The sequence below is a fragment of the Alligator sinensis genome, unplaced genomic scaffold (genome assembly GCF_000455745.1).
Source record: "Alligator sinensis unplaced genomic scaffold, ASM45574v1 scaffold551_1, whole genome shotgun sequence".
NCBI classification, from domain to species: domain Eukaryota; kingdom Metazoa; phylum Chordata; order Crocodylia; family Alligatoridae; genus Alligator; species Alligator sinensis.
In genome coordinates this window covers 393,085-420,625 of record NW_005842526.1, presented here as the reverse complement: position 1 = coordinate 420,625, position 27,541 = coordinate 393,085, and the positions used below count along the sequence as shown (strand labels likewise).

Genomic DNA, 27,541 nt, shown 5'->3' with positions numbered 1-27,541 from the left:
CTGTTACTAACACAGTCCAATACCTCCCTGCTACCCTATCTTCCATTCAGCTGTGCATATGGCAACCCCTTGCGGTCCTTAGGATGCATAGCCTGGATTTTGGAGTTGGTGGAAGAGGACAGGGAGGTGTCGGTAGCACTACGGCAGCACGATGCTTGCATCAGCTGAGTTAATCAGTGCAGATGGTTAGGACCAGTTGGGGTAGGGAAAACCCCTGTGTCCACTTCAGGTCCGTACTCGACTTTTTGCAGAGCGCTTGGAGATCTACCGAGGGAAAGCGCTATACGAGTGCCAAGTATCAAAAAATGATTATCCTGCCTTTACAAGCAGACGGCATTGCCTTTGGTCCTGGTCCCCTGAATCAGTGGAAACTTTGCCAACAACAGAATCAAGGTCTGTTGTTGCATGTGTTTCTAGGGGCTCAATCTCCATTTTCGAGCACATATCATCCATTATTGCAACAACCCGCGTAGGACTGGGACATGGGAAGGTATTCATATATTAACGCGGGCTTCTTCAGGCCTATGTCCGTGGGGCAATTGGCCAGCATAAGATGCTCTGACGATAGCTGCTCCAGCCTGACCGCCTGTGGGGAGCACTACTGGAAATGAAAGGGACTTGAACCTGGACTAACTGGCCTGCTTCGAAAGTGCTTTGGAAAACAAATGGCTTTTGTTCTGGGATAGAGCAGCCACATGAGGAAATTGTTCCAGAGTAGCTATAGCGAAGGAGAATCCTCCGTCAGATGTATGCCAGGAAATTTCCCCCGCGGAGACGCAGCTTAATTAACCTCGGAGGACTTCTCACCTGTAGCAGGTTTGTTCAGCAATCGTTCCCACCCGCACGGCATCCAGGTGGCTACATCTCTGACTCATCCTCACTTATAATTAGCACGGCAATTAGACTTGCAGGGATACTGGCAGCATCTTAAATCATCCTCTCGCGCTCTTTTTAAAACATTTTTAATTTGTATTATTATGTCGTGCTGTTTTGTTTCCTCGCCACCACCTGTCGAGAAGTGGCTGTTTTCTTGCCACGCGCCCGACGAATCGCCAAAAACGCGTGCAGAGGCGGAGCGAGACGGCGCCACGAACGCAAGGCCAGTGCTCGCCACGGAGCAGCCCGCGCTGAGATTGAAGCCACGCCGCCTCGCATTCGACATCCTGAAATGTCTGCTTAATAGTGTCTTGCGCTAATTGGTGTCTTTGCACGGCACGGAGGAAAATCTCTCTTTCCTCTTCTCTGCACGTTGCTCGAGTTTCCCCACAGGGAAGGCCTGAAAGGATTCAAGCTTCTTGTCAGGATAAATACAGCCATTAGAGCCTGGTTCTCATGCCCTTTTCAGCCTCTCGCTGCATAGACTTGCTGGAAGAAATCTGCAGCTCAGGAATTGGCGCTTTACGTTGTTCTGTGGTGGGGCAATGAAGAACTCCCTTTCATCAGCAGATCTGCTTTCCTTCTCAGGTTGCCGGTTTGCAGCACGACTTAGGGATATTTTGATCAGCAACCCGCAGCTCTCTGTGGATGTTTTTTATTTTTTAAATCCCACTGCCAACTTTGAAGTTCACGGACCTGCCCCGAAGAGCAGGTGGCCCAGTTCACCTCTCAGGCACCATTTAAGAACGACACCCCTTTTTATCTAGTCTGTTTTGCCATGTGCCCCTGTCGGGCGAAGGCGTGAGATCTTGTTTGCTCTTCTTTGTTTCCCAGAGACATTCCTCAAATGCGTGAACTAGGGGGATGTGACTGGAGAGCCGATTAATAATCTGGGGAGGGGCTAGGGGGCCTTGAGAAATGCATCTGAGACCCCCAGCTCGTGCCTTGCTAGGGCTATGACTTTGTTCATAGCCAAACTTAAGCAAATCCCTCGAATGGGAATGGCCAGGTTCCTGGGGTCCGGTTGATTGTTAAAACACACCAGCTAATAGCTGCTTCATCCTGTGTCACAGCTACAGCAGTGCTCGCTAGCAAGTGAGTCTGGAAACGTGCCTGGCGTGAGGCTTTGCTGCAGGCTCTGGTCCCAAGGAGCTTTGCAGCAAGGGACAGTTGGTTTTTAAGCTTGCCCTGGTGTCTTAAGAATAGGTTCGTTGAACATTAAGCAAACCATCCATGCAGCTGCCTAGAGCTGGCACTTTGTTATCCGCGGTGGTAACTTTCTCATGTTCCCCTATGCTGGGATTTTCAAAGGAGCCCAAGGGACTTGCACACTCGGAGCTGGGCATCTAAACCCCTTCTCTTCCTTTGAAACCCCAACCTTGGTGCTGCCAGCCTAGATTCGCTCCCTTGGTCTCCAAAACCAAGTGTGACTCCAACACCTGTCTTCCTCTGAAACGCACGGCAGCTGGCTCCAACAGCCGACGTCTGTCGAGGGGGACATTGGAAGATCAGCACTGGCTGTCAGTGTAGACGCAGTTATCCCGGGATAACGGTGCTGAGGAGGGCTTGTCTAAGCATAAATTTGCAGATAATGCAGTGGCAGCAGAAGAAGAAATGTGTGCCGGCTTGCGTTTGGTCCTTCAGAGAAAGTTACAGTTGTTTAACTCGAAGTCCTGATTTAACTCGGTTCAGTGAAGCCGGTGCAATGTGTACATGCTCTCTATCACCGGTTTCTGCCCCAGCAATGAGGCACCTGGTGTAGATACCGCCCCTCAGAAGAAACACAGCCCCCAAATGGAGTTTAAACCGCTCTAAAGTGGGAATCGCAGGGTCTACGCAAGGGCTCGTACCAGTTTGGTTAATCCAGTTTAAACAAACTGGTGTAGGTTTGCGTGTGGATGAGGTCTCTGAGGAGATGGGGGCGGGGGGCACGGGGGGCTTTTTTATCCTCCAGCTGCTCAGGGAAAAGCAAATACAGCCTCGGCATGAGCAAACTCTGTTTACATTGATTAGTGTGGGATATGGGCTGACTTTGAATTTGGTCCCTTGGCTTTGAAACTTGCTGCCGCTATGCCTCTGCAGCAGTCTACAGGCATCCTAATTGGCATGAGGGACCTAAATGAGGATTCCCGTTCCCCCGTCTCTCCTGCAGAAGCAGCATCAGGCTGTGGGAAGAAGCATTGTGCTGTTCCTGTCCTTCCAGGCTCGTGTGTAGGGGGCTGGAAAAGAGTCGCTCAGCGCTAGGGGGATTTGGGGCTATAATATCTTGGGTCCCTAGGGGCTGCTTTAACTTATGCCAGAGGCTATGCTGGCCTGCAGCCAGGAGCAAAGACGGTGGGAAGCGCTCGTGGCCCATACTGGTCCCAACCCAGAGCCCTGTATTGCTGCGGGAAGCTGCCATGAAAGACAGTCCTTAACTCAGCCAGCTTCCAGTCTCTCCTGGGATACACACCAGACCTTGCTCCCTGCTTTTACCAATGCAAGGCAGCCAGCAAACCCGTTCCTGCCGCATGAAGCGAGTTTCTTTTCAGCTCATCTGATCTCCGTGTCACACCTTGAGTTCTCCTGTTTCCCTCCCCCCCCGCTGCAAAGTGTCCCTTGCTCTGACTTTTCTTGCTACTTTGCTGTGCCCCAGCAGCCAGAGAGCTCATTAACTATTAATACTGCCAGATGCCTCCCTGCGCTCTGCAGTCTCCCCTCACTCTGTTCTCTGTTGCACTAGAATAAATTGTTAATTAAACTGTGCGCCAGCATCCTGAGGCACTCGGTTCCTCACAAGCCCAGGCTGGGTTTAAAAACTTGTAACAAATATTCACCATCACAGAATCCTAGAAAATGAGGGTAGGAAGGGACCTCAGGAAGTCATGTTTAGTCCAACCCCCTGCTCAAAGCAGGACCAGCCCCAACTACATCATCCCAGTCAAAGCTTTGTTTAGCCGGGTCTTAAAAACCTCCAAGGATGGAGATGCCACCACCTCTCTGGGTAACCTGTTCCAGTGCTTTCCTACCCTCCTAGTGAGAGAGTTTTTCCTAATATGTCACTTAAACTTCCCTTGCTGCAACTTGAGCGCATTGCTCCTTGTTCTGTCGTCTGCCCCCACTGAGACCAGTCCAGCCCTGTCCTCTTTGCAACCACCGTGCAGGGCGTTGAAGGTTGCTATTAAATCCCCCCTCGGTCATCTCTTCTCCAGACTAAATCAGCCCAGTTTCCTCAGCCTCTTCTCATAGCCTCTAACCATTTTTGTTGCCCTTCGCTGGACTCTCTCCAATGTGTCCACATCCTTTCTGTAGTGGGGGGCCCACAGCTGGACACAGGACTCCAGATGTGGCCTCACCAGTGCTGAATAGAGGGGAAGAATCACTTCCTTGGACCTGCTGGTAATACTCCTACCAATGCAGCCCAGGATGCCATTAGCCTTCTTCACAGCAAGGGCACACTGCTGGCTCATATTCAGTTTATTGTGTATTGTAACCCCCAGGTCCTTTTCTGCGCAGCTCCCGCTTATCCAGTTGGTCCTCAGCCTGTACTGGTGCATGGGATTGCTCCGTCCTGTGTGTAGGACTTTGCACTTGCCTTTGTTGAACTTCATGAGATTTCTTTTGGTACCATCCTACAATTTGTCTAGGTCTCTCTGAATCCTAGCCCTACCCTCCAGCACGTCTACTACTCCCCACAGCTTGGTGTCATCCACAAACTTGCTGAGGGTGCAAACCAACCCACCTTCCAGATAACTGATGAAAATATTGAACTAAACCAGCCCCGGGACTAACCCCTGGTGTGCTGCTGCCAACTAGATATTGAGCCATTGATTACTACACTTTGAGCCAAGAAATCCAGCTAGTTTTCTATCTACCTTACAGTCCATTCATCCAACCTATACTTCCATAGCTTGCTTGCAAGAATGCTGTGGGAGACTGCACAAAAGCCTTGCTAAAGTTAAGGTATATCATATCCACTGCTCTTCCTGCTTCCACAGATCCAGTCATCTCATCATAGAAGGCAGTCAGGTTGGTCAGGCATGACTTGCCCTTGGTGAATCCATGCCGACTGTTCCTAATCACCTTCTCCTCCAAGTGCTTAGAAATGAATTGCTTGAGGATCTGCTCCATGATTTTTCCAGGGACTGAGGTGAGACTGACCGGTCTGTAGTTCCCCAGATATTCCTTCTTCCCTTTCTTAATGATGGGCATAATATATTTTCCTTTTGGGTATTCCTTGGTTGGAGAAAGACTAAGGGACATCATCCTAACAGAAACCTGCCCTTGCCGAGGCATTTGACAGCAGCAGCAGCTCTGATTTGGTCCTCTCTGGCAGAAGCTACAACCATCAAGACACTGAACATCTGGACTCGGTCTGGCCTTTGGACTCTGTCTCAGTGGTCTTAAGAGAGGATGGTAGGTCTAGGGCACCCTCCACTCCTCCGTACTCTTGCCTAGGTATCCACACTGACGGTCTTAATGTAATGGGTGCATAGACCTCTTGTGCGTGCACCACAATCCAGGGGATCAACAGTTGCTAAGGTATATTACCCTTTTCCATTCATATGGGACCTCTCCCAATTACCATAGGTTTTCAAAGATTATGGCTAGCAGCTTGGCAATCACATCAGCCAACTCCCTCAGCACCCTTGGGTGCATCCTGTCTCGCTCCATGGTCTTTGTCTCGGACGGCCGGAGCCGACTCGAGATGATTCAAATATCACTCGGTCGTTTGGGCGGGCTGGTGAATGGAGAGGCAGACACAGCTTATTGGTTGCAAAAACTTTACTTACGCCGCTTGTAGCCGCGACGCAGGTGGTCCGGTCGCTTGAACAACTATGTGAATTGCTCCAGCTGGCAAGGCTCAGGCCAGCTAATCCATCCACAAATTAAGCCGGCAGGGAAAGGGTACGTCGAGGATTGCGCTCGGCGACGGGGAGAAGAATCGATAGGTGATCAGTCTATCGATCAGCTCAGCCGCAAGTCAGATCTCTTTAGAGGCACTCTGCCGCGTGCTCAAAGTTCTCCGACTTCGGCGGAAGTCGCACGAAATTTTAAACGGCTAGCAAGCCAATCACTAGCCGCCACGTAGGAATAATTTAGAACTGGCCAATAGCGGAACACAAATTTGCAATCAAATGGCGGGAACTCTCTTGCACCGAGGTTTTTCTGTTGCAACAAAAACCTTTTGCTGTGCAAGAGGCTCTCATGTGGCGGGAAAATTCCATCGTGCCGAGGCACCAAAATCACTGGGTTGTGACAGTCTTGTACATGTTCAGCTTTTCTAAATAGTCCCTAACCTATTCTTTCACCAATGGTGGCTGCTCACCTTCATCCCAAACTGTTCTGCCTGGTGCAGTAGTCTGGGAGCTGACCTTGAGTGTGAAGACATGTCAAAAAGGCATCAAGCACTTCAGCCTTTTCCACCGCATCTGTCATGAGGTTGCCTCCCCCATTTGGTAAGGGACCCACACTTCCTCTGACCTTCCTCTTTATTACCCTTCATGTCCCTTGTTAGCTGCAACCCCAAGTGCGCTTTGGCCTTCCTGATTTTTCTCCGTGCAGGTCAGTAAAACCACCTGGGCCGACACCATAGATTCATAGATGTTAGGGTCGGAAGGGACCTCAATAGATCATCGAGTCCGACCCCATCATCGTGGCGTCTCCCCTGCCACCTTCTAGATCATAGTTTATCAGCTGCCGCTGTGGTCATGGCTATTTTTGCACCACCCCACCCCCACAAAGACAGCTGCTGGGGCTGCTGCCCCTGTTGTCTCTCCCCTTAGTTGCACAGCTGCAAAAGACACCCAGTTCCCACATACTACATACTGCAAGGGTGAAACCCTGGTTCCCTTGATAGCTGTGAGGCCAAGATTTCAGCTTTGTTTCCATGTGCTCCGCTGTATCTGCTGAGTGTCTTGACTTGCACTTCAACTGCAAGATCTTTGGGGTCAAACTTTTTTTGTTCTGTTTCTCTAGCATCATCTGGGGTCTTGTACCAGGGCTGGTGCCACTAAAGGCTATCTCAACTGCTGTTACTACAGATAGTTGTCGTAACAATAGCAAATATCATAGAAAAGTCAGGCTGCCTCAGGAATCATAGAAAATGGGGGTTGGAAGGGAGCTCAGGAGGTCACATTTAGTCCAACTCCCTGCTCAAAGCAGGACCAGCCCCAATTAGATCATCCCAGCAGGAAGGCGGTCATTTCTAATCCAACCCCCTGCTCAGGGCAGGATCATCTCGGTCTAAGCTCTCCCAGACACGCGTTTGCTTTTCAAAATACCTGAAGACAGGGAGCAGGCTAGATGAACAGCATGATCTGCTCCATCCAGAACCGAGGAAAATTTGGGGCTTGAAAAATACAGCATATTGGGTTTTTGCAACGGGAGTATCACAGTGGTGATTGGGATTGGACGTTGTCTCACGGGTGAGACACTGGGCATTTCAAGGAACAGCAAGGATGGGCATATCTAAAATCCCGAGGAAGGGAATGGCATTGGATGCTCGAGGGTGTCTTGATCTAAGTGAGATCCACCATTGAAAGACTAACCAGGACCCACCCCTTGTCACCCAGCTGCTCCATGTAGCATGGCCGGCACAGTGGCATGGAAGAGGCGATGTGTCCCCAATCCTCCAAGCTCCTGAAGCCACTTGGGGCAGAGAATTCCTTCTCCGTCGCTGGTAACTCCGGATGTTGGCAGCGGTGGGAGCACTTAGTCTCCCGCGCGGTTACAGAAACAAGGACGCCTTCACACATGCATCAAGTCATTGTGAATGTCATCCAGCCCGGCTGGTTAAATGCATCCCAGACACATTCCTAATAAAAAATTCATAAGCCTCTTCAGAAAGCAATTACACTTAGCGGAGGGGGCAGGACATGACCAAAGGAGCTAACGAAGGACGTTCGGAGAGGAACGGCTTCATGGTCAACAGGTGTGTGAGGTTCCTGCCAAAGCAAGCATCGCCCTCCAGGAAATGTAGACCAAGATCGCCTCATCAAGAGGGGCTCTTGTTAGGAAGGAGCTAATTGACGGCTTTGGAGACTGACACTAGCTGTGGAGACTTTCAAAGCCCTGAAGAGCTTTTAAGTTCTCTTGGAGATGCTCTGGGCCCTTGGACAGGGGCTGGTTGTCTTTGGATGTGGCATCTCTGAGTTTTTCTGAAGAAGCCTATGGGATTTAGGTGCATCAGTCCCATATTGCAACGGGAGAAGAGAATCCCAGCCTAAGAACGCTGGAGAGAGTGTGCTTGTCTTGGGAGAGGGATGCTGGCTTGATCCTAAGGGGAAGGAGAGGTTAATCGATCCATAAGGAGATTTTTGATCTTTTGGACTGCCTCGTCCCAGGTGGTTCTGGGCTGGGCTTGCATGGATCCTGTCTGAGGTGGTGCCATTGCTTCCCTGCCGGATGGGAAGGGGCAGGATGGGTGTCTCGAACAGAATCCCTAATGCTTGCTCTGCCTGTTGTCTATTCAGTCCTTCCCTGATGCCAGGCCTGGTGCCACCACTTGCAGTCCAGGGTCAGGAGGGAGGGAAGCCTTGTAGCCATGGTCCAAGCATCCTGCTTTGGGAGCTGGACCATTGGATGGACAGATACATCTCTTGGTCTTGTTTCCATGCAATCAGATGGGTATAAGGGGACGGGAGAGGCAAAAGTCTTGTTGCTGGGTAGCTGACTGCTTGTATGGGCGAGAGTCTGTAGTAGCTGCCAGTGCTCCTGTGACCTTCGTCTCTTTGTTTGCAGCATGTAGAAAGTCTGAGCCGCCCCCCACAGCGCAGCTCCAAGTGACGCACCATGGACACGGACGCCGTGCAGCCCCAGGAGGCTTCGCTGACAGTCAATGAGCAGGTACCGGCTGCATCACCATAGGGCAGCTCTTGCTAGAGTGGTCAGGCATCCTGGCTGCCCTGGACAGAGCTGGAGCTGACAGCAGGTGTCTCGCTCACTTCTCAGGCCAGGAGGGCCCAACTGAAGGCTTGTTGTGGGGAGAGGGGAGCGATTGAATCCTGCAGGTGCAGCAGACAGAGCAGAGCTTTGCTGTCTCCCTGCATTTGGGACCAGCACTTTGGCAAACTTACTTGCCTGCAGTTCAGCTCCAGAATTCCTATGAGGGCCCCTGCGACAGCACTGGCTCTCAGGTGGGAATTGGCCTCCAGCCTGAAGCCTCAGCTGCTGGACTCCAGGGATTTCACGAGGCTTTCATTGAAAACAAGAACCTTCTTGCCCTCTTTTATGCATGGAGGAGAGCATAAAGCATGAACTCAAAGGGTTTCCTAGGGCACGCTCGTAATGACAACGCACGGTTTGAATCCCAGGAACGTGGCTGGAATCGGAGGGTTTGGCCGCATGGCGGCTATGTCAGAGCCATGATTTGCAACCACGCAAAGCACCCAAAATCAATCCTGGGGACTCGGGACTTGTGCAACGCAGGCCAGTGATTTTGGAGCCTGACTAGGTGCTGAAGCTGTGGCTCTGGACAGGCCTTGCATTTGATTCGGGTTTTTTTCCTCCTTTGGGGTGCATGGGTATCTCTGCTGTTGACCCCCCCCCATGTGACCTTGTCCCCAGGCAGTATGACATCCCCAGGGTTCAGCTTGCCATTCAGGGCACGTCTGTCTGTACTTCAGCCCCTGCCTTCCCCTGGTCATGCTGCACACTTGCAGCCTGAGAACATCTTGCCTGGCTGCACCTCTTCAAGGCCACATCCTAAGCGAGTAGTAATTTGCACTGTTCCCTGTTCGGTCCTGCTGATTGAGGCCAGCTGGAGAATACAGGCCTGTCAATGGAGCGTTACCCATTTGGCCCAGTTGGGAATGTGGCTCAGTCATTTAATGGAGTTAAGTGATGCTGGCTTATACCAGCTTTGACCCATTGTCTTAATGGAGCAGCACCAGGTTACAGGGGCTGCACCTAGCTACCGGAGTGACTGACTAGTCTTCAGCCCTGTAGTCTAGATCAGTAGATAGATCTGAGCCATTTCTGCTTTTCACTTCACAGGCAACATGAAACCCAGAGCATCACGCCCTTGTCTTGCTCATTGCTTCGGGGTCGGGGTTGGGGCCTGTCAAGACCTCCCTGATGCTCGACTCTCTCCTTCCAGGTCATTGTGATGTCGAGCCATGAGACCATCCGAGTGCTGGAGGTGGGAGTCGATGCCCCGCTTCCAGCAGAGGAGGATGGAAAGACTTTGGACGCAGCTGCTGAGGAAGCAGCCAGCAGCTGCCCCTCAGAAACAGGCAAAGCGGGGAGAGAAGAGGTACAGCCGAACCCAGAGACCACATGTGGAGAGACAATCGGTATGGGGCCCTCTCTGCTACGTGGTTGTCTGCCCTGTGGGTTATTGCAATGTAGTGGGAAGCTGCCCAGACCCAGGGCAGTGTTTGAACACTCATGCTTGAGGGCTGCTTCCAGCAAGGGCGGATGGACCTCTCCACTGATTTCCAGTGGGAGGCCAAGATTTCCTCTTGGCTTCATCACAGAATCATAGAAAATGAGGGTTGGAAGGGACCTCAGGAAGGCACATCTAGTCCAACCCCCTGCTCCAAGCAGGACCAGCCCCAACTAGATCATCCCAGCCAAGGCTTTGTCTAGCTGGGTCTTAAAGACCTCCAAGGATGCAGATCCCACCACCTCTCTGGGTAGCCTGTTCCAGTGTTTCACTACCCTCCTGTGCCACAGAGGATGCTTGAGGAGCAGCCTGCAGGTGTGGCAGGGGCTAATTGGGGAGTCTGGCCCTGAGTGCCGCAGGAGAGGAGCTCCTGGCAGCCGGGGTCTTGAGATAACAGCTGAATTGGGGTAAGCAAGGCCAGAGCCCATGGACAGCCAGGCCTTGGAGTGGATAAGCGTGGGAACAGGGCTAGGTGAGCCAGCAGCCTGGAGAGGCAGACCTTCTCTGATGGTTGTGGAAGGGACTGAAGGGAAGGTATGGAGGTCCCAGCTGGCCCAGAGAGAAAGGAAGAGGGGCTAAAAGAAGAGAGGACCTGCAGCTCATAGGGAGAGAGCATGAGCCCATTGAGAAGTGGAGCATGGGGCCAGAGCAGGCTTTGGAAGAGATAAGCCTGGAGCCCAGAGGGAGAGAGCTTGAGCCCAGGAGGGGCTCACTAGAGAGGTCCTGGGGCTTGGGACCTGAAGCCCAGCACAGATGAATGAGTCTGAGCGAGGCCTGGGAGTAAGGCTGGAGCCCGAGCAAAGGGCAGAGAGTGGGGCCAGAGGGCCCAGAGCCCTTAGAGGGGCAAAGCCAGGGGCCAGAGGGCTCAGAGAGCTGTGTGTGGGGCCAAAGGTCTTGACCCGAGAAAGAGGGCTGGCTGTCAGCAGGGCTAGAGAGCCCAGAGGTCTATAGCCCAGGAGGGGCAAGTGTCAGCAGAGCCAAGGGAGCCCAAAGGTCTCACTGGCCCAGGAGATGGGCCACAGGCCAGGAGTCATAGCCAGAGACCAAGGGTGCCAAGGAGCTCATAGCTTAGGAGGGACAAGGACAGGCTGGGAGCCTGTAGCCCAGGAAGGTCATGAGTTAGATCATCTGTGAGGCATGGGAGTGGGTACTGGAGAGGGTGGAGCCCACAAAATTAGCCCTTAAGGCAATGACTACAGACACCTGTGATCATGACAGCACAGTCAGGCGTGGGAAGCTTTAGGGCAGCCTCCCTTTAAATGCTGGGTACATCAAGGCAAGAGGACGAACACAAGAGATGGTTGAGAACATACATGAAGGTGATACCTGCAGGTGATGGAGAGGTTTTGGTGGCAACTGCCCAAAGAGGGTGAAGTGAATAAGGGCTGAGGGGACTTAGCTGATCCCTGTTATCTCCTAGAGAGAAAGTTGTTCCTGATATCCAATCTAAACTTCCCCTTCTGCAACTTGAGATCATTGCTCCTTGTTCTGTCATTTGCCACCACTGAGAGCAGCCTCACTCCAGTCAAAGCAGAGCAGGACTATGAAATACTTCTTCCCTAGGCAGCTCTGTGGTGGTGATACACACTGTTAAATCTCTTCTCCCCAGAGGTTGCTGAATTTCAGTGGTGGGTGGATGCAGGGGGATGCAGACCAGGTCCCTGCTGTTACAGACACCTGTACCATAGCATCTTGAAACCTGCTCTTTTTCCTTTTGTCCCCACTCCTGGGAGGCTGATCCAGAACCTTGATCCTCCGATCTTTAGAGACCTTCTGGTTTCCAGTCTGAATCTAGACATGGCCAGTTTAGATCCATTTTTTCTGGTGCCAACCTTGTCCTTTACCTTTAAATGCTGCTTTGCCCTCCCTGGGATACTTTAACCCCTATAGACAGCAGACCTTTCCCTGCTCATTTTGCTAAGCAAGGTGAGCTCCAAGTGAAGGAAAGAGTTTCGGTTCTATAAGTTATGGGTCTTTGGAGATGAGAAACACTTTATAAATGGAAGATACTGTAGTGACTTTTGTGCTCAGCTGCTTTGGCCGGCGACGGTCATCAGCCTGAGGTTTGAGGAAGGGAAGAGGCATGTCCTGGAACGATGCTTTAATTGCTCTTAGTTTTCAGCAGCAAAGATACGGTCCTGCCCGTTAGCACACACAGGGTGTCTACATGTGCATTTAAGCATGCCTAAATTTAATGCGCATTAGCTTAATGTGCATTAAGTGGGTTTACAAAAAACTAGAACTCTTGGTTCTAAAATTATACCTTTTAGTAGACCAACTGGAAAATGGCAAGAAAATTGTCCTTTTCTGCTTTAAGTGGGTTTTTTAAGTGGGTTAGGCAGACATCTACATGTGCAAGCGTTAAAGAGCATTAACACTGTGTGTGGACTGACTTGGCATTAAAGTTTGTTCCCAATCAGACCACACACACAGCATTAACGTGCTTTAATGCATCTACCTGTGCGTTAATGCACTTTTAAGTATCTGTGCCTAAGTTTGATATCTGCATTTGCAGGTATCAAATGTAGGCACGATTAGCCCAAAATCGCCATTTTTAAAGCGCATTAAGGTCATGCACCTATAGATGCACGCCCTAATGTGCCTTAAATTTAGGCTAATGCGCCTTAAAGCATCTCGTGTAAACGCGCCTGCATTCTCCGTGTGCCTTTCACTGCCAGCTGGGTAAATTGACTGGAGCTCTGGCTACAGATCTCACAAACTGCAGTACCTAGGTGGACCATCCAGCAAACTGCAGTACCTGGGTGTGGTCACAAGGTGTCACCTTGACTGTGCACTGTGGCAGCTGCAGGACATAAGATGCCAGAGAGGGAGGTGTGAACAGAGGCAGAATAAAGAGGAGCAAGGAGGGAGCCAGCAGGAGCACTTCCAGCCATCCCATAGCCCTGAAGCAGGCTTCTTAGTGGGTAAAACCGGAAATGGGCCAAGCGACATCCTCTTTCTGTGCCTCAGTTTCCCCAGCTGTGCAGTGGCAATAAGGCTACTGAGCTCCTTCGTAAAGCACTTTGTTGCCGACCAGTGAAAATCCCTATATTTTGCTTTTATGATCCGAAGAGCAGGTGGTTGAAAAAGGCAGATGATATTAGGCATGGCATTACAATTATTTGTCTCAGTTGTTGTCAACAAAGCTCAAGTTCAGCATAGAAAATCTTTTCTCCTCCAATATTTTCTGCAAAGACAAGGGAGGAAACAGCCGCCCGCCCAAATAGATCAGAGTCACGAAGTGGTTACAGTCAATAGCTGCCTAATTTGTAATCAGGACAGAACGAACACAAGAGATGGTTGAGAACATACGTGAAGGCGATAAATGCAGGTGACGGAGAGGTTTTGGTGACACTTGGAGAGAAAGCTTCCGTATGTTAACCATGCTAAAAATAAGATGTCGAAAGTAGAGTTTGTAAGGATGTTGAGGTGGGGGTTGAGAGCCTCAGAGGAACATCTGAACTGAAAATGACTCAAACCCTTGAACTGAGAAAACCCAAAAAATATTTTGTGCAAGAAATTTTAACAATATTTTTCACCTTCTAAGGTTGTCTTTGATTTAAATAAAAAAAAAAAAAGCAGAAAATTGCAACTTTCCAAAATTCTGCTTTGGTTGAAAAGCCATGTTTATCTTCAGTAAAATACATTAAAATAAAATCAGGCTGTTCCAATGTGAAAATCTGGTTCTGAAGCCATGCTGGAAGTTGGATTCCCACCTGGAGGCTCCTCGGTGCTGCTAGAGGCAGCTGGGAGCTGAGCTTTTCCAGCTGTGAAAGACATTCCTGTGCTCTGGAAACACAGAAAGGGGGCTCTGTGAAGCTGCCATGTGGCCAATCCTGCTCATGATCTCAAGGAACTGGCTTGCAAAAGCCCACGACACTCATAGCACCATGTTCCTCAAGGTTTAGCTTCCCACCAGCCAGCCTGGCTCAGTTACCTGCTATGCGCTCAACCCCTTTAGGGGCGAGGAGAGCTCCCACTCCAAACAGTCTTACCCCTCAGTGTGGGGATGGGACTCCTAGATCTCAAAAGTATGAGCCTTCGATATCGGAGCCAAAATAATCCAGTTGTAGTGATTCAGCACCGGTAACGTGCATATACAATACCCCACTGGAGGGGGACAGAAAGCAGCACTGCAAGGCAGACCCTAATAGTGAGGACACCCCCTGGCACAGAGGACACCTGGGCTCCATTCCCTGCTCTGCCATTGAATTACTATTTGACCTCTGGCAAGTTATTTCCTCTTCCTGAGTCTTAGTTTCCCCACCTGTGAAATGGGCATCATGACCCCAAGCTGGGCTGTAAATTATGTTACACTGTACCGATGGCCATAGCTAGAGAAGGGCTAGGGGCTGCTGTTACTGGGAGCGACAGATTCTCTTGAATTTATATTATTCCCTCCTTTCAAGGCAAAGTCAAATCGTTGCCTGGAATAGCAGCCACCAGCGTCCCATCTGTCAGCACCTTCAGCCAAGTCACAAGCCAGCAGACGCAAACCTTAGCCCCTGTAACAGTGCAAGCCACACCACAGGTAAATACCCAGCGTTTGCGTGGGTGGGGTGGGGTGGGGATTAGTAGGTGGAGCGGGTTGGGGTTGCTTATAGCACATAGTCACTACTAATGATTGGGGCTGTAACTCTGCCGGGGGCTGCAGAGATGCACCTGCTGGGACCACTCCCAGCAGTGCACTGGGCACTATGCTGCAGTTGTGACCGTGGGACATAAGCTTGGAGTCTTGTTCCACCCCCAGGCCAGCCTCCTCCATGCAGTGCCCTGCAAACAGGGCCTGAGAGGCTGCTGCCCACAAGCCCAAAAGTGCCAGTCCGGCAGTAATTTCACAGCTGGGCTCTGGAGGGCTCCCGCAAGCTGGAAACCCAGCTGCAAAGACGGGAGCGATACCAGGTGCAGGCCGGGGGCGGGCAGGCCTCCCCTGCCGGTGCCAGGTCTCGCCGGGGCTCGCGCGCTGAGGCGGTCTGCAGTGGCGTTGATGTGTTCTTTTTTCTTTTTGAAATCTTGTTTGCTTTTGCAGGTCTTGACTCAGGAAAGCTTAGCAACAGTTGTGACAGGAGTAATGGTTCCCGCAGGGGCAGTTACTCAACCTCTTCTTATCCCCATCAGTATTTCAGGTCAAGTGGCAAGTCAGCAGGGACTGGCTGTGTGGACATTTCCTACAGCAACGGTCGCTGCCCTTCCTGGACTGACGGCTGCTTCTCCTACAGGGGGAATTTTCAAACCGCCCATAGCCAATCTGCAAGGTAACGGCCCCTCCTCCTGTCACGGCGAAGCTCTGAAGGGGCACGTGGGGTCTTCTGTGTCCCCAGCTCCCTCCAGCCTCAGAAGGGGGGAAACAAGGCCTTATCCAGCACCCTAGTTGGGCCTCAGGCCCCCTCTTCAGGCTGGTGCTGACTGGCAAGACGCACAAAGCTAAGGCCAAGCAGAGCTGTGTAGGCTGAGCCCAAGAGCCAGCTTTCAGATGCTGTCTGCTGATGACATTTCTGAGACCCCAGGCTAGCCCATTTTGCTGGCTGGGTGGAACTGAGCTCGGAGCAAAGCGCTGCTGAGAGGTTTACGCACCCCTTAAGTTATGCACCACCTTAAGGCCCCAACCTGTGCACAGGGGTGAATTGTACCCCCTTGATTCTTTCTGCCAAGCTTCGGACTGGCCTCTTTCCCAGGGGAGCCGCGCAGATGCCTCACCCAGTGGCTCTTAGTGCTCAGGACCCACCAGGCTTTAGCTGGTCCCCGCTGGGTTCTCCCTGGTCTCTGATATGGTTTCCTTAATAGCATGGGAAGAGATGGGGCTTGTTCAGATTCCCCTTCATTTTAGAGACACTGCTGTTTGTGATCCTTGCTTTTTGCCAACTCCCTGGGAAAGGGGAGGCAGATCTGCCTCCCAGCAAGGAGCTGGTGGCAGAAGGAGGATGGCTTGGTGGAAGGGAGGTGGGATTGGGACTAGCCAGCATGCATATAGCTCAGCTGGGGGATGATCTTCCCATGACCAAAGTGTTTCCAGTGCTCTGGAGACAAGTGTGACCTGCCCTTGGTCACTCACAGGTGCTGATATGAGAATGACCTGGTCTGGGTGGGTAGAGCACTGGGCTAGGACTTGGGACTCCTGGGTCCCTTTCCCAGCTGTGCTGCCAGCGTACTGGGTGATCCCAGGCAGGTTATTTCCCCACTCTGTGTCTCAGCTTCCCTATCTATAAAATGGGCATAAGTCTCCCACTCCCTTTGCAGAAGGCTTTTTGCTTTCCCAGTGACAGTCATCCTTCAGCTCTTCTGGGCAGTCAGGATGGCTGGAAACATACTTGCAGTTGTTTATGTGAAGCTGAAAAATGCTTTATGTAGTCTCATGAAACTAGGAAGTGGGGCTGTATTGGGGCTCAGACTTGCAATAAACCCACGGGTGACAGCAGCACCTCCAGTCAGCCACAGCCCTGCCCTAAAAGCCACCTTTCTGCATCCCCCTTCCCAGTGCCAGACATCTAAAGGACAGAGAAGAAGCTGGTGCTGGTGCAGAGATAAGGATGGTCACTCACCGGTTTGGAGGGCAGGAAAGGCAACCCCCATAGTCAGTCTATAGGGAGTGAGCAGGTGGGAGGCAGCGGGGCTGGGCTGGAAGGACCTTGCAATGCCAGGAGTGTGCAGGCAGGATGGGGAGGGAGACTGATGCACAGCAGTTGTTCCAACTGCCACCTCTGCTTTTCTTCCAGCCGCCACGGTGCTGAACACGGCCATCCCGGCCCCTGTGGTGCCAGCCCAGCCCCTCCCGGCTCAGCAAACAGTGCAGCCCCGGCCTCCTCTCCAGGCACCGCCTGTGTTCCAGGCTCCGCCGGTGGTGCAGAGCCAGCCGGCCATCCTGCCACAGCCCACCACAGCATCCGCACCACCTGTGGCCAAGCCGGTGGAAACCCAGACGCAAATCACGGTCCAGCCCGCGGGATTCGCCTTTAACCCGGGAATAGTAAGGGGCTGATGTCACCATTTGAGTGGGAGGCAGCATGGGCTAGTGGATAAAGCGCAGGCCTGGGATTCAGGAATCCTTGGTTGTTTTCTTGACTCTGCCACTGACTTGCTGAGTAACCCCAGGCAAGTCACTTCACCTCCCCAAGCCTCAGTTTCCTCAGTGAGGCTGCTGCCTTCCTTTGTAGAGCATTTTGCAGTCATTGGAGGGTAAGAGGAAGGTGTTGCTGTGGTGCCAGGGGTTTTCCTCTGCCAAGGTGGGGGCTGGGGGAAGCAGCGGGTTGGCCTTAGAGCTGCCAGCCCAGAGCAGAGACAGGCTGGATGCTCGTAGATTTAGGCAAAGACTTCAGAACAGCCCTCGAGACCCCTGGTTACCTGGGAGAGTAAGGAGGGTCTTGGGAGAGCCTAGTTCAAATCGCTATTCTGCCCCAGGCTCTGCATGACAGTAGCTAGGTCACTAAGGCGCCGGCCTTCCAGGTCAATGGCACTGCAGTGTCTGAATACCCATACGGCTGTGGGCCTTGGCACCTCTGTGCCTCACATACAGTGGCCTTTTACAGGCCTCCAGCATCCACCTGAAGGTGCATACAAGTGAAGGCTGTGAAGTGTTCAGATGTCCCCAGGAGAGGTCCCAGAGACCTCCATGAGCCTTCCAGTGGACAGGGTGAAAGCCCCACAGCCTAGGGCAGGGGTGGCCCACCTGCAGCACGAGTCCCACGGACCACCTCTATGTGTGACATGCAGCAGATCAGGAAGGGGACAAGCAGCACAGTGATAGATCAGGCAGGGAGCACAGGGCAGGAAACAGAAAGCAGAGCAGCATGTTGGGCAGGGGAAGGGGATCAGAGTGATGTGCGGGACTAATCTGTGGCACTCCCGCCAGAATGGCACTGTAACCCAGTGAGGGTTGACTGGAGGGAGTGATGTGACAAGCCTCACCACTGCCATGCTGCTGAGCACTATAAAGGGCTGGAAAGCCCCTCCCTGCCAGGGGCATCAGTGAAGGTGAGGGACACATGGAGTACGGCTGCCTCTGTCTTACCCATGTCCTGCTTCCTCTGCAGATCAGTGCAGCCTCCCTCGGTGGACAGACCCAGCTGCTTGGCTCCCTGGCAGCTGCCCCAGTGATTGCAAACACCATTTCCAGCATGCAGGGGATCACAAGCCAGATCCTGACCAATGCCCAGGGGCAGGTGGGTCAAGCCAGGAACCCAGTACCCAACCCTGCCCTCCCACCAACAAAGCAGGGGGGACCTGAGAAGGGGAAAAGAATCGTGGAGTGGGGGGCTCTATCGCATCCCAGTGCAGGGAGGGAAAGGTTTTAGTGCAACACCCCCATGATGCCCGTGTTCACCCCTCCCCAGGTCATTGGGACGCTGCCATGGGTGGTAAACCCCACTGGCCTTGCAGCGGCCAACCCCACCCCGGCCGCCCTGCCAGCCCAGAACTTGCAGCTACAGACAGTAACGCCGCAGCTGCTCCTCAACGCTCAGGGGCAGGTCATTGCCACACTGGCCAGCAGCACCATTCAGACAGCCGCCATCAAGAAAACCAGCGCCCCGGAGCCTCCCATTAAGAACGAGGTGAGCTTGGGACACTGGGTGTCAAGCCAGACACCTTTCCCTGCTGCAGTGCGCATGGCCATGTGCTTTGGGAACATATCTAGACCTAAAGCCACAAACCTGTGGCCGCTCCCAGAGGCCTGATGAAGTTGGTGAATTGGATATTGGCCCTAAGAAGTGTGAACCCATCCCCAAATATGTGGTGTCTCTGCCAGGGACCAGCACCATGACTGTGGGCTGAATCTTGGTGGCAGCTGAGCCCCAGAATGGACAGGGAGCCCCATGTCAGAGGTCACTGGTTTTCCTGGGACCTCTCACAGTCAGGCCAGACATACAAGCAAGACAAAGCCCTGGGAGGCATGAATGGAAAAGCTGCCTAAGTAACCTGAGTGTAGCTGGGCTGATTGCCTCCAGGCCAGTCTGGACCAGCCTTGGCCCTGAGATAAGCCTGGAGCTGTTCTAGCTTATACTGCTGACATCTGTGTATTAGCGCAGCATGCTGGCAAAGAGCGGGGTGAGTGGCTAGTGCTCTACCCCAGCTGAGAGCTCTCCCCCACTCTTTCTCTCTCTGCAAAATACACCTATCTAGCCCTCCCTGAGGGGATTCTGAGCCTTGTTCCCTGTGTTACCAGGTCCAGCCAATCCAGCCAGCCCCTGCTCTGACCCAGCCAGCTGTGGTCATCGCCAACCCAGCCCCTGTGGCCAAGCCGTCTTCTGCTCCCGTTCCCGTCACGTGCTCAGAGACCCAAACCGTGAGCCAGCTGGTTTCCAGTAAGCACCTCTGGAGTCCTACCAGTTCAAACATATGCACCACTGTGATGCACTTGGCGAGTTTGGGAGGAAGTCCTGAGTTGGCCCCTTCCATAGGAGTTGGGAGGGGAAGTGAGGAGTAGTGAGCAGAGCACAGGGCAGGGGCCAGTGTTGTGTTCCCATGTATAGCCTTGGCTGTTCCCTGTGCTGGTGCAGCCTGAGCTGAATCTGATTCTTTAGCGTTCTGCATAGTGTGTCACTGCCCCAAACGGATCCCTGTTACCCCCAGAGACGGGGCAGGTCAAACCAAGGGAGAATAAGCATCTCTGCTTCCACAGCAGGAGATGTAGCATTGGCCTCTGGCTCAAGACACCTAGATTCTGTTCCTTTGCTGGCCTGTTGGATCAGAGAGAGTCCCTCCCTCGCTTTATGCCTCAGCTCCTCTCCTGGGCAAGTGATATGGCCAAGAAATTAAGGCAATAGAAGTGAAATTTGTTGGGGACCCCATGCACAGGTTTGAGTCCTGTCAGCTATGGGCTAGGGTGTCTCTTTCTGTGGGGCTGGGCTCTTTTGTGGTCATTTTAGCAGCACATATACTAAAATTGGAACGATGCAGAGAAGATTAGCATGGCCCCTGCAGAAGGATGACCTGCAAGTTTGTGAAGCGTTCCATATTTTTTTTGGAGCTGGATGGTTCTCAGTGGTGGCAGATGACAGAACAAGGAGCAGTGGTCTCAAGTTGCAGCAAGGGAAGTTGAGGTTGGATATTAGGAAAATTTTCTACCTAGGAAGGTAGTAAAGCATTGGAACAGGTTACCCAGAGAGGTGCTGGAATCTCCATCCTTGGAGGTTTTTAAGACCCGGGTAGACAAAGCCTTGGCTAGGATGATGTAGTTGGGGCTGGTCCTGCTTGGAGCAGGGGGTTGGACTAGATGTGACCATCTGAGGTCCTTTCCAACCCTCATTTTCTATGATTCTTTGTCTCTCCCTGCAGTACTTAGCACAGCAGGGCCTGCTTCCACTTCAAGCTCTCTCTCTTGATCAGAAGGGATGGGGAGGAGGGCAACCCTGCTAGGAAGTGGGGCCTGCTCCCACTTCGAGGTCTCTCTCTTGGTCAGGGGGGATGGGGATTCAGGGCGGATGATGTCCTTGCTAGGAAGTGATATGTGGCCAAGTGAACCGCATGGCCTCACAGCTCCACCTGCTTCCAGAGCCCCAGACTCCCAGCACTGGCGTCGACGAGGACGGCATCAACCTGGAGGAGATCCGGGAGTTCGCCAAGAACTTCAAGATCCGCCGCCTGTCGCTGGGGCTGACGCAGACACAGGTGGGCCAGGCCTTGACAGCCACGGAAGGGCCAGCCTACAGCCAGTCTGCGATCTGCAGGTGAGCCGGGGCCGGGGCTGAGCTGGGCGGCTTAGGGTGGGCAACACTGAGCCCCTGCTTAACTGTGTAGCCTACCCCTCAGGAAGGACGATAGGATAAAAAGGAGCCTGGGCTCTCTGGGCTTCTCTTTCAGGAGACTAGCTGTGAAACACACCCCCTCCCCATCCGCTCACCACAGGCACCAAACCCCAGTGGAGAGACGTGTTAGTGCCTGGGCACAGCACTGGGACACATACTCCACATTGCAATCTCAGGCATGCTTTTTGGCCTCGGAGCCAGGAACAGAACCCAGGCATCCTGACTCTCCCATGCTTCCCAGACCCCTGATGCTTGGCCCTGTCTCCCCTTTCTGCCATGCCCACTCAAAGCAGGGACTAGGGTCCAGGAGATCTGATAACAGGTCTCCCACTGCTTTAGCTACTCTGCCCAGAACTAGGGAAGGAAGCCTAATACCTCCCGGTAGTGTGGATTGACCCAGAGCCTTGAGGCGCTCGTAGAACTGTCCATCAATGCTGGCCCCTATTGCCATCACCTTTCCTCGCCAGCCTTTTGTCTTGCTGGCCTTACATGGGTCAGTAACTGGCTCAATTTTTGCCTTTGGGCCCTGTTGGCTGCTTCCTGAGACTGGGTGGGCCTCATGAGCCTTCTCCTCCCCACAACCTCACCTGCAGGTTTGAGAAGCTGGACATCACGCCCAAGAGTGCCCAGAAGCTGAAGCCAGTGCTGGAGAAGTGGCTGAGCGAGGCGGAGCTGCGGAACCAGGAAGGGCAGCAAAATCTGATGGAGTTTGTGGGTGGCGAGCCCTCCAAGAAGCGCAAGCGCCGCACGTCCTTCACGCCCCAGGCCATCGAGGCGCTCAATGCTTACTTCGAGAAAAACGCCCTGCCCACCGGGCAGGAGATCACTGAGATCGCCAAGGAGCTCAACTACGACCGCGAGGTTGTCCGGGTCTGGTTCTGCAACCGCCGGCAGACGCTCAAAAACACTAGCAAACTCAACGTCTTTCAGATCCCCTAGGCCTAGGGGGTGGGCAGGTGGAGACGGCCCCCCCACCCCTGCAACTTGCCTCCCCCTGGGATCTTGCCCTGAGCACTTTGTGACTGCCTTTCCCCTGGCCCTGCCCCAGCCAGTGACTGTCGTGGCGGGTGGGCGGATTCCTTCCCCACCGTGTGCATATATGTTCATGCCCCTTCTGGTCCTTGCGTCCGCATTGGACTTCGTGCCTAGCCCCTTCTTCCTCTTCCTCCTGAGTGTAACCCTGTGCGTGGTGCTGGAGCTCCCTCCCTGCAAATACCACCTCTTCCCCCTTCCCCCCAGGGCAGGAGGTCACTGGTCTGCATTTCCATGTCAGACAAAGCTTCTAGCCCTGGGAGCTTTGTTCCAGCAACTCTTGAAGGCCACACAGGGGCCAAGCCAGGGAGATGGGAAACATTTTAATTGCAATCCCTGTTTATTTTTAATCCCCTCCTCTTCTCCCGGTGTGATAGCAGGTTCTTGGGATCTAACAGCATCCTGGGGGATAGCTTATTTTATACCCTCTGCCCTGAGACTAGGCTTTCTAAACAGTACCCAGCAAACGACTTTAAATTGAAGTTATTAATGTGACTAGCTGCTAGGGCTGGGGGTGCCAGCAGTAATTAAAGAGCCAGCTGCTCCCCTACTAACCTCGTTTGCTGGAGGAAAACAGTCCTGGCATTTAGCTCCCCACCCACTCACCCACCCCCCACAAACCCTGGAAAACAAATGGTTACATTGCACTAAAGGGGAAAGGGCTGGCTGAGGCAATTGCTTTGTTCGCTAATTGGGTTGATTGAAATAGGCAGGCGCTAAGCCATTAGCATGCTCCATCTTCTTCCTGTTTGTATCAGCTCCAGTTAATTGTAGCACTGGGAATTCGAACCCAGGCCCTCCAGCAACATGGGCCTTGTGGGGCAAGTGTGGGTTGTCCAGGGTATAGCACCCAATGGGGTGCTAAGCTTAACCTTGGAGAGTGGCTTTGACTAGAAGGGTGACAAGCTGGAGTCCTTGTGGCTCAGAGGGCTGAGGAGGTGGCAGCTGCCCCCCATGTGCTGAGAGAAGAAAGCTGATGGATTGTCTGGTTGCATTTGGCCCTTGATGAAGGGACCCCCACATAGCAGCCCCTCCTGCTTCGCCTGGGAGAGTGGTCCTTAGGGCAAGGACTCAGCTTGTGACTGTCTTCATCCCTGTCCTTTAGATCATGGCAAGGGAATGGGCGAGGGGGGCAGACAAAATCCACCTCCAGTGCTGAGCACCGTACCTAGACTCCCGGTGGCCCCAGGTGAACTTTTAGTATCAGGCCCCACTTCGCCAGAGATAATGATAATAATAATTAAAAAATTACCATTTTCCGGCCTCCTTTCTGTCCCAGCCCTGGGCGGCCTGCATCCGGCCCTAACAGTGCTGAATTATAATGGGCACCTTCCCCATCAGCTGCCATTCAGCATTGCCTCCAGTCACCCCTGCCCAGCCTGTGATGTCCCTGCAAGTGTCTGTAGCTGGCAGGTAGGGGCAGGCAAGAGGGTCTCATCCAGAGATGGGTTTGACAGAAAAGCAGGACAGAGCTGAAGAAACAGTGGGTATCAGATCCCTGCAGGCAGAGGAGGCCAGCAGCACCCGCCTATGTCTTGAGTATAAGAAAGCAGCAGGAGGTGTGTTTGCCAAGTAGAAGTGTAAAAGCCAAATAGAGAGAGAGAGAGAATTGCACAATAATCCTTAACTGAAAGTCTGGGGAAAAGCTGGCACGGTGCTATCTCTCCTGCTATCATCCTTGCAAACCTCGAAGAGGTAGCGCTGCTTCACCTTGGCCTATGCTTTAAAAAAACAACCCCTGAGGTCTAATTTCCAATCCCAGAATAGATCACTAGAAGTCATTCCCGGGGACAGGAGCTTTGGTCTGCCTGTGAGTTAATCGGAGATGGAATTGGAATGGTTCCATTTTGCAGCCAACGGCCAACCTACAGGGGAGATGGAGAGAAGAAATTATTTAATAGTCCTCAAGGAGGAGACATTGAAAGGCATCCTGTGCTTTAGAGGTGGGGTCTTCACCAGCAGAAGATCCCACCAACCCTTCTCCAACCTAGGATGTGGATGGTGGCTATGGCTGTCAGGCTGAATATTGAATCACAAGGAAATTCAGGGCAAATCATTCTGCCAGTGGAAATCTCAAGAGTCCTTTCCCTGAGCCATCCCCCTATCATGACAGCAGAGACAAGGTCTCTGCTCTAGCATGGAGGAGGCTGGTGTTACCATAAGCAGAAATGCTCTGGCTTGGTGCTACCATAAGTAGAAATGCCTCCAGGCTGTGTTGAGCTGAGCTGCGGACTGGGGAGACCATCAGCATGTCTGATTTAATGCACCTTTGTTGGGCAACAGTGTCTGCATGTCTCTGACTATGCCTAAGGAAATTGGGAGATTTCTGTTCCTCAAGGATTTCTCCTTGCTTGGCAAGCTGGCTTTGATGGATGCCTTGCTCTGTTCCCTGTGCTGAGCTGGGGATGCAGCTCTTAGGGCGAGACCAGCCAATCAAGCCTCGCACCGGGCAGCTAGCATGGCGATGAGGCATATACCACCTGGGGTCTTCCAGCAACACCCCAATGCTTGTCCTTGCCTGTAGAAGAGCCTCCAATCCAGGGGAAATACTTGGATCTGCCCAGAGAAAGTGGAGAGGTGAGTATTTGTCAGGATGCACCACTTCTTGGAACAGGCCAAATTGGTGAGTTAGGATTGAATAACCCCCTAACAAACATGAGAAGCTTGGGCTGTTCAAGGAAGTGTTTGGTGCTGTGCAGGTGATGAAGGAGGGAGAAGGCTGGGGGCACTAACACTTTCATATTGTCTGTACCCCAGGGAGGGTGTATACCACGTCATCAGAACCTGCTGTGTTATTGCCTGCATCCAAGCCCCTGTTCTCCTGGGCTCCCCCACCTGGATCACCCTTGCTGGGCACGCTGGGCCCCCTCGCTCCCATGTAATGCCACGTTGGAGAGGTGCTGTTGGATTTTATGAGCTGTGGGGAGAGGTAGGGGGCCACCAGAGGTCTGGCCGATGGTTCTTGCTGCCATGGCCATGTCAGACTAATGCACTTGATGTAGTCATGTGAAATAAACAGTATTTTTCTTTTTTCAACCCCCCCTTGTCTTTAATTGGTGAGAATCTGCCTGAGGTTTGTATGGTCTGTGAATGGGTTTTGGGCAGGGTGAGAAGGGGGGCAGGAACGGGGCGCACAAGGCAATGACACTAACGTGGGGAGAAGTGGGCACGCTGGAGGAGAGGGACAGGCTGCAACTAGATCTAGACAGATTACAGGTGTGGGTGGATGAGAACAAGATGGGTTCAACACTGACAAGTGCAGGGTGTTGCACCTGGGGAGGAAGAACCAGCAGCACACCTACAGGCTGGGGAACTCCCTTCTCATCAGTGCAGAGGCAGAAAAGGATCTTGGAGTCATTATTGATGCCAAAATGAACATGGGCCGACAGTGTGGGGACATGGTCAGGAAGGCCAACCGCACCTTGTCATGCATCCACAGATGCATCTCGAGCAGGTCCAAGGAGGTGATCCTCCCCCTCTACGCAGCACTGGTCAGGCCGCAGTTGGAGTACTGTGTCCAGTTCTGGGCGCCGCACTTCAGAAGGGATGTGGCCAGCATCAAGAGGGTCCAGACGAGGGCCACCCGCGTGATCAGGGGGCGGCAGGGCAGGCCCTACAAGGAGAGGTTAAGGGACCTGAACCTGTTCAGCCTCCACAAGAGAAGGCCGAGAGGGGATCTGGAGGACGTCTACAAACTGGCCAAGGGGGACCAGCAGGCAATGGAGAGTCCCTGCTCCCCCGAGCAGTACCGGGAGTAACGAGGAATAATCGCCATAAGTTGATTGAAAGCAGGTTCAGGTTCAGGCACTACTTCACAGTCAGGGTGGCTAGGATCTGGAACCAACTTCCAAGGGAAGTGGTGCTGGATCCTACCTTGGGGGTCTTCAAAAGGAGGCTGGATAATCACCTTGCCGGGGTCATTTGACCCCACTACTCTTTCCTGCCATGGCAGGGGGTCAGACTTGATGAGCTGCTCAGGTCCCTTCCGACCCTAACAACTATGAAACTATGAATGTCCATCCTAGAGCAGCTCTCCCTGCTTCTGCCATGGTGAAGCAGTGGGCTCAGGCCAGGAGGGAGGGATTCTCAGCTCAGCCCAGATCCTCCTGGCCTGGTCAAGGAGTCCTCCAGGAAGCCAGTGGGTTCAGTGAACCCTGGGTAGATTCCCTCCTCTCCATTATCTTCCTATCCCCACCCCACCCCCAGCATAACTCTTGGAAGGGACACACACTGCCTCGTATTAAAACCTCTGGTGATCTAAATATGACCTCGGGAAGCACGGCTGCTTCTGCCAAAAGGCACTAGAGAGCCCCAAAAGGCCTCACAAGGGGCAGGATCCAGATGTGCTGGGTGGTGGATGTGGAGCAGGATCCAGATGTGCAAGGTGGTAGACTTAGGGCAGGATCCAGATGTGCTGGGCAGTGGATTTGGACCAGGATCCAGATGTGCCGGTTCTTTGACTTGGAGCAGGATCCAGATGTGCCAGTTGTTTGACTTGGAGCAGGATCCAGATGTGCCGGATGGTGGATCTGGAGCGGGATCCAGATGTGCTAGGTGGTGGATTTGGAGCAGGATCCAGGTGTGCAAGCTGGTAGACTTGGGGCAGGATCCAGATGTGCCGGGCAGTGGATTTGGAGCAGGATCCAGGTGTGCCAGTTGTTCGACTTGGAGCAGGATCCAGATGTGCTGGATGATGGATCTGGAGCAGGATCCAGATGTGCTGGGCAGTCGATCTGAAGCAGGATCCAGATGTGCCGGGCGGTCGATCCGGAGCAGGATCCAGATGTGCCGGGCGGTCGATTTGGAGCAGGATCCAGATGTGCCAGGCGGTCGATTTGGAGCAGGATCCAGATGTGCCGGGCAGTCAATCTGGAGCAGGATCCAGATGTGCCGGGCGGTCAATCTGGAGCAGGATCCAGATGTGCCGGGCGGTGGATTTGGAGCAGGATCCAGATGTGCCGGGCGGTCGATCTGGAGCAGGATCCAGATGTGCCGGGTTATTGACTTGGATCCAGATGTGCTGGCTGGCGGCGATGGTAGATTTGGAGCTTCGGGCGGGAAAGCAAAAGTGCACCCGACTCGCGGCCCCGCTGGGATAAAACGGCGATCTGAAAACTATTTCCATCCGTTTCCACCACTGTCTTCGGCTTTCAGGGACCCGATGCCGGGCGCCGCGTACCCCCCAGGCCAGCCTGGACCCCCCACCCCACCCCACCCCACCCCACCCCCAGGTCGGACTGGGACTGCAGAGCAGGGTTTGCCACCAGATGGCATCCTGGTCCACATCCTTTTTGCAAGGTGGTGAAAAAAATGAATACCGCCCCCCCAAAAAATAAAAAATTCAGAGCTTGCTGAGCCCGGACGATTTTCGAGGCTGGCGGGAAGGAGGGTTGCACGGCCCGGTGCTCTCCAGGCAGGAGGGAGGCAGAGATCAGGCCTGTTTTTTTAATCCCCAGATCATCAGGGTTCAATTCTGTAAGGGGGGGGGGGAACTTTTTGGGGGCTGGGGGGCAGGCAGTCACAAAGG

General features: G+C 53.1%; 1 protein-coding gene and 1 non-coding gene across 5 annotated transcripts; both read left to right on the top strand.

Moving 5' to 3' along the window:
* Nucleotides 1–7,770: 7,770 nt before the first annotated feature.
* POU6F1 (POU class 6 homeobox 1) lies at nt 7,771–25,050 on the top strand. Of its 4 annotated transcripts, none has more exons than XM_014523724.2 (11): nt 7,771–7,789; nt 8,599–8,703; nt 9,956–10,151; nt 14,653–14,774; nt 15,273–15,498; nt 16,957–17,207; nt 18,271–18,399; nt 18,571–18,789; nt 19,401–19,539; nt 20,730–20,904; nt 21,576–25,050. In XM_014523724.2, the coding sequence occupies exons 2-11, from the start codon at nt 8,650–8,652 to the stop codon at nt 21,919–21,921; spliced, it is 1,857 nt and encodes a 618-aa protein (XP_014379210.1). In that variant the 5' UTR covers nt 7,771–7,789; nt 8,599–8,649; the 3' UTR covers nt 21,922–25,050. The 4 variants fall into 4 exon arrangements, with proteins under 4 accessions (XP_014379210.1, XP_025069190.1, XP_025069189.1 ...); XM_025213405.1 differs by having other exon boundaries at nt 20,714–20,904; nt 21,576–21,703; XM_025213404.1 differs by having other exon boundaries at nt 20,675–20,904; nt 21,576–21,703.
* Nucleotides 20,091–20,197, top strand: LOC112551614. Its single transcript, XR_003095907.1, has one exon. It is a non-coding gene; the product is annotated as a U6 spliceosomal RNA (small nuclear RNA).
* Nucleotides 25,051–27,541: the final 2,491 nt, after the last annotated feature.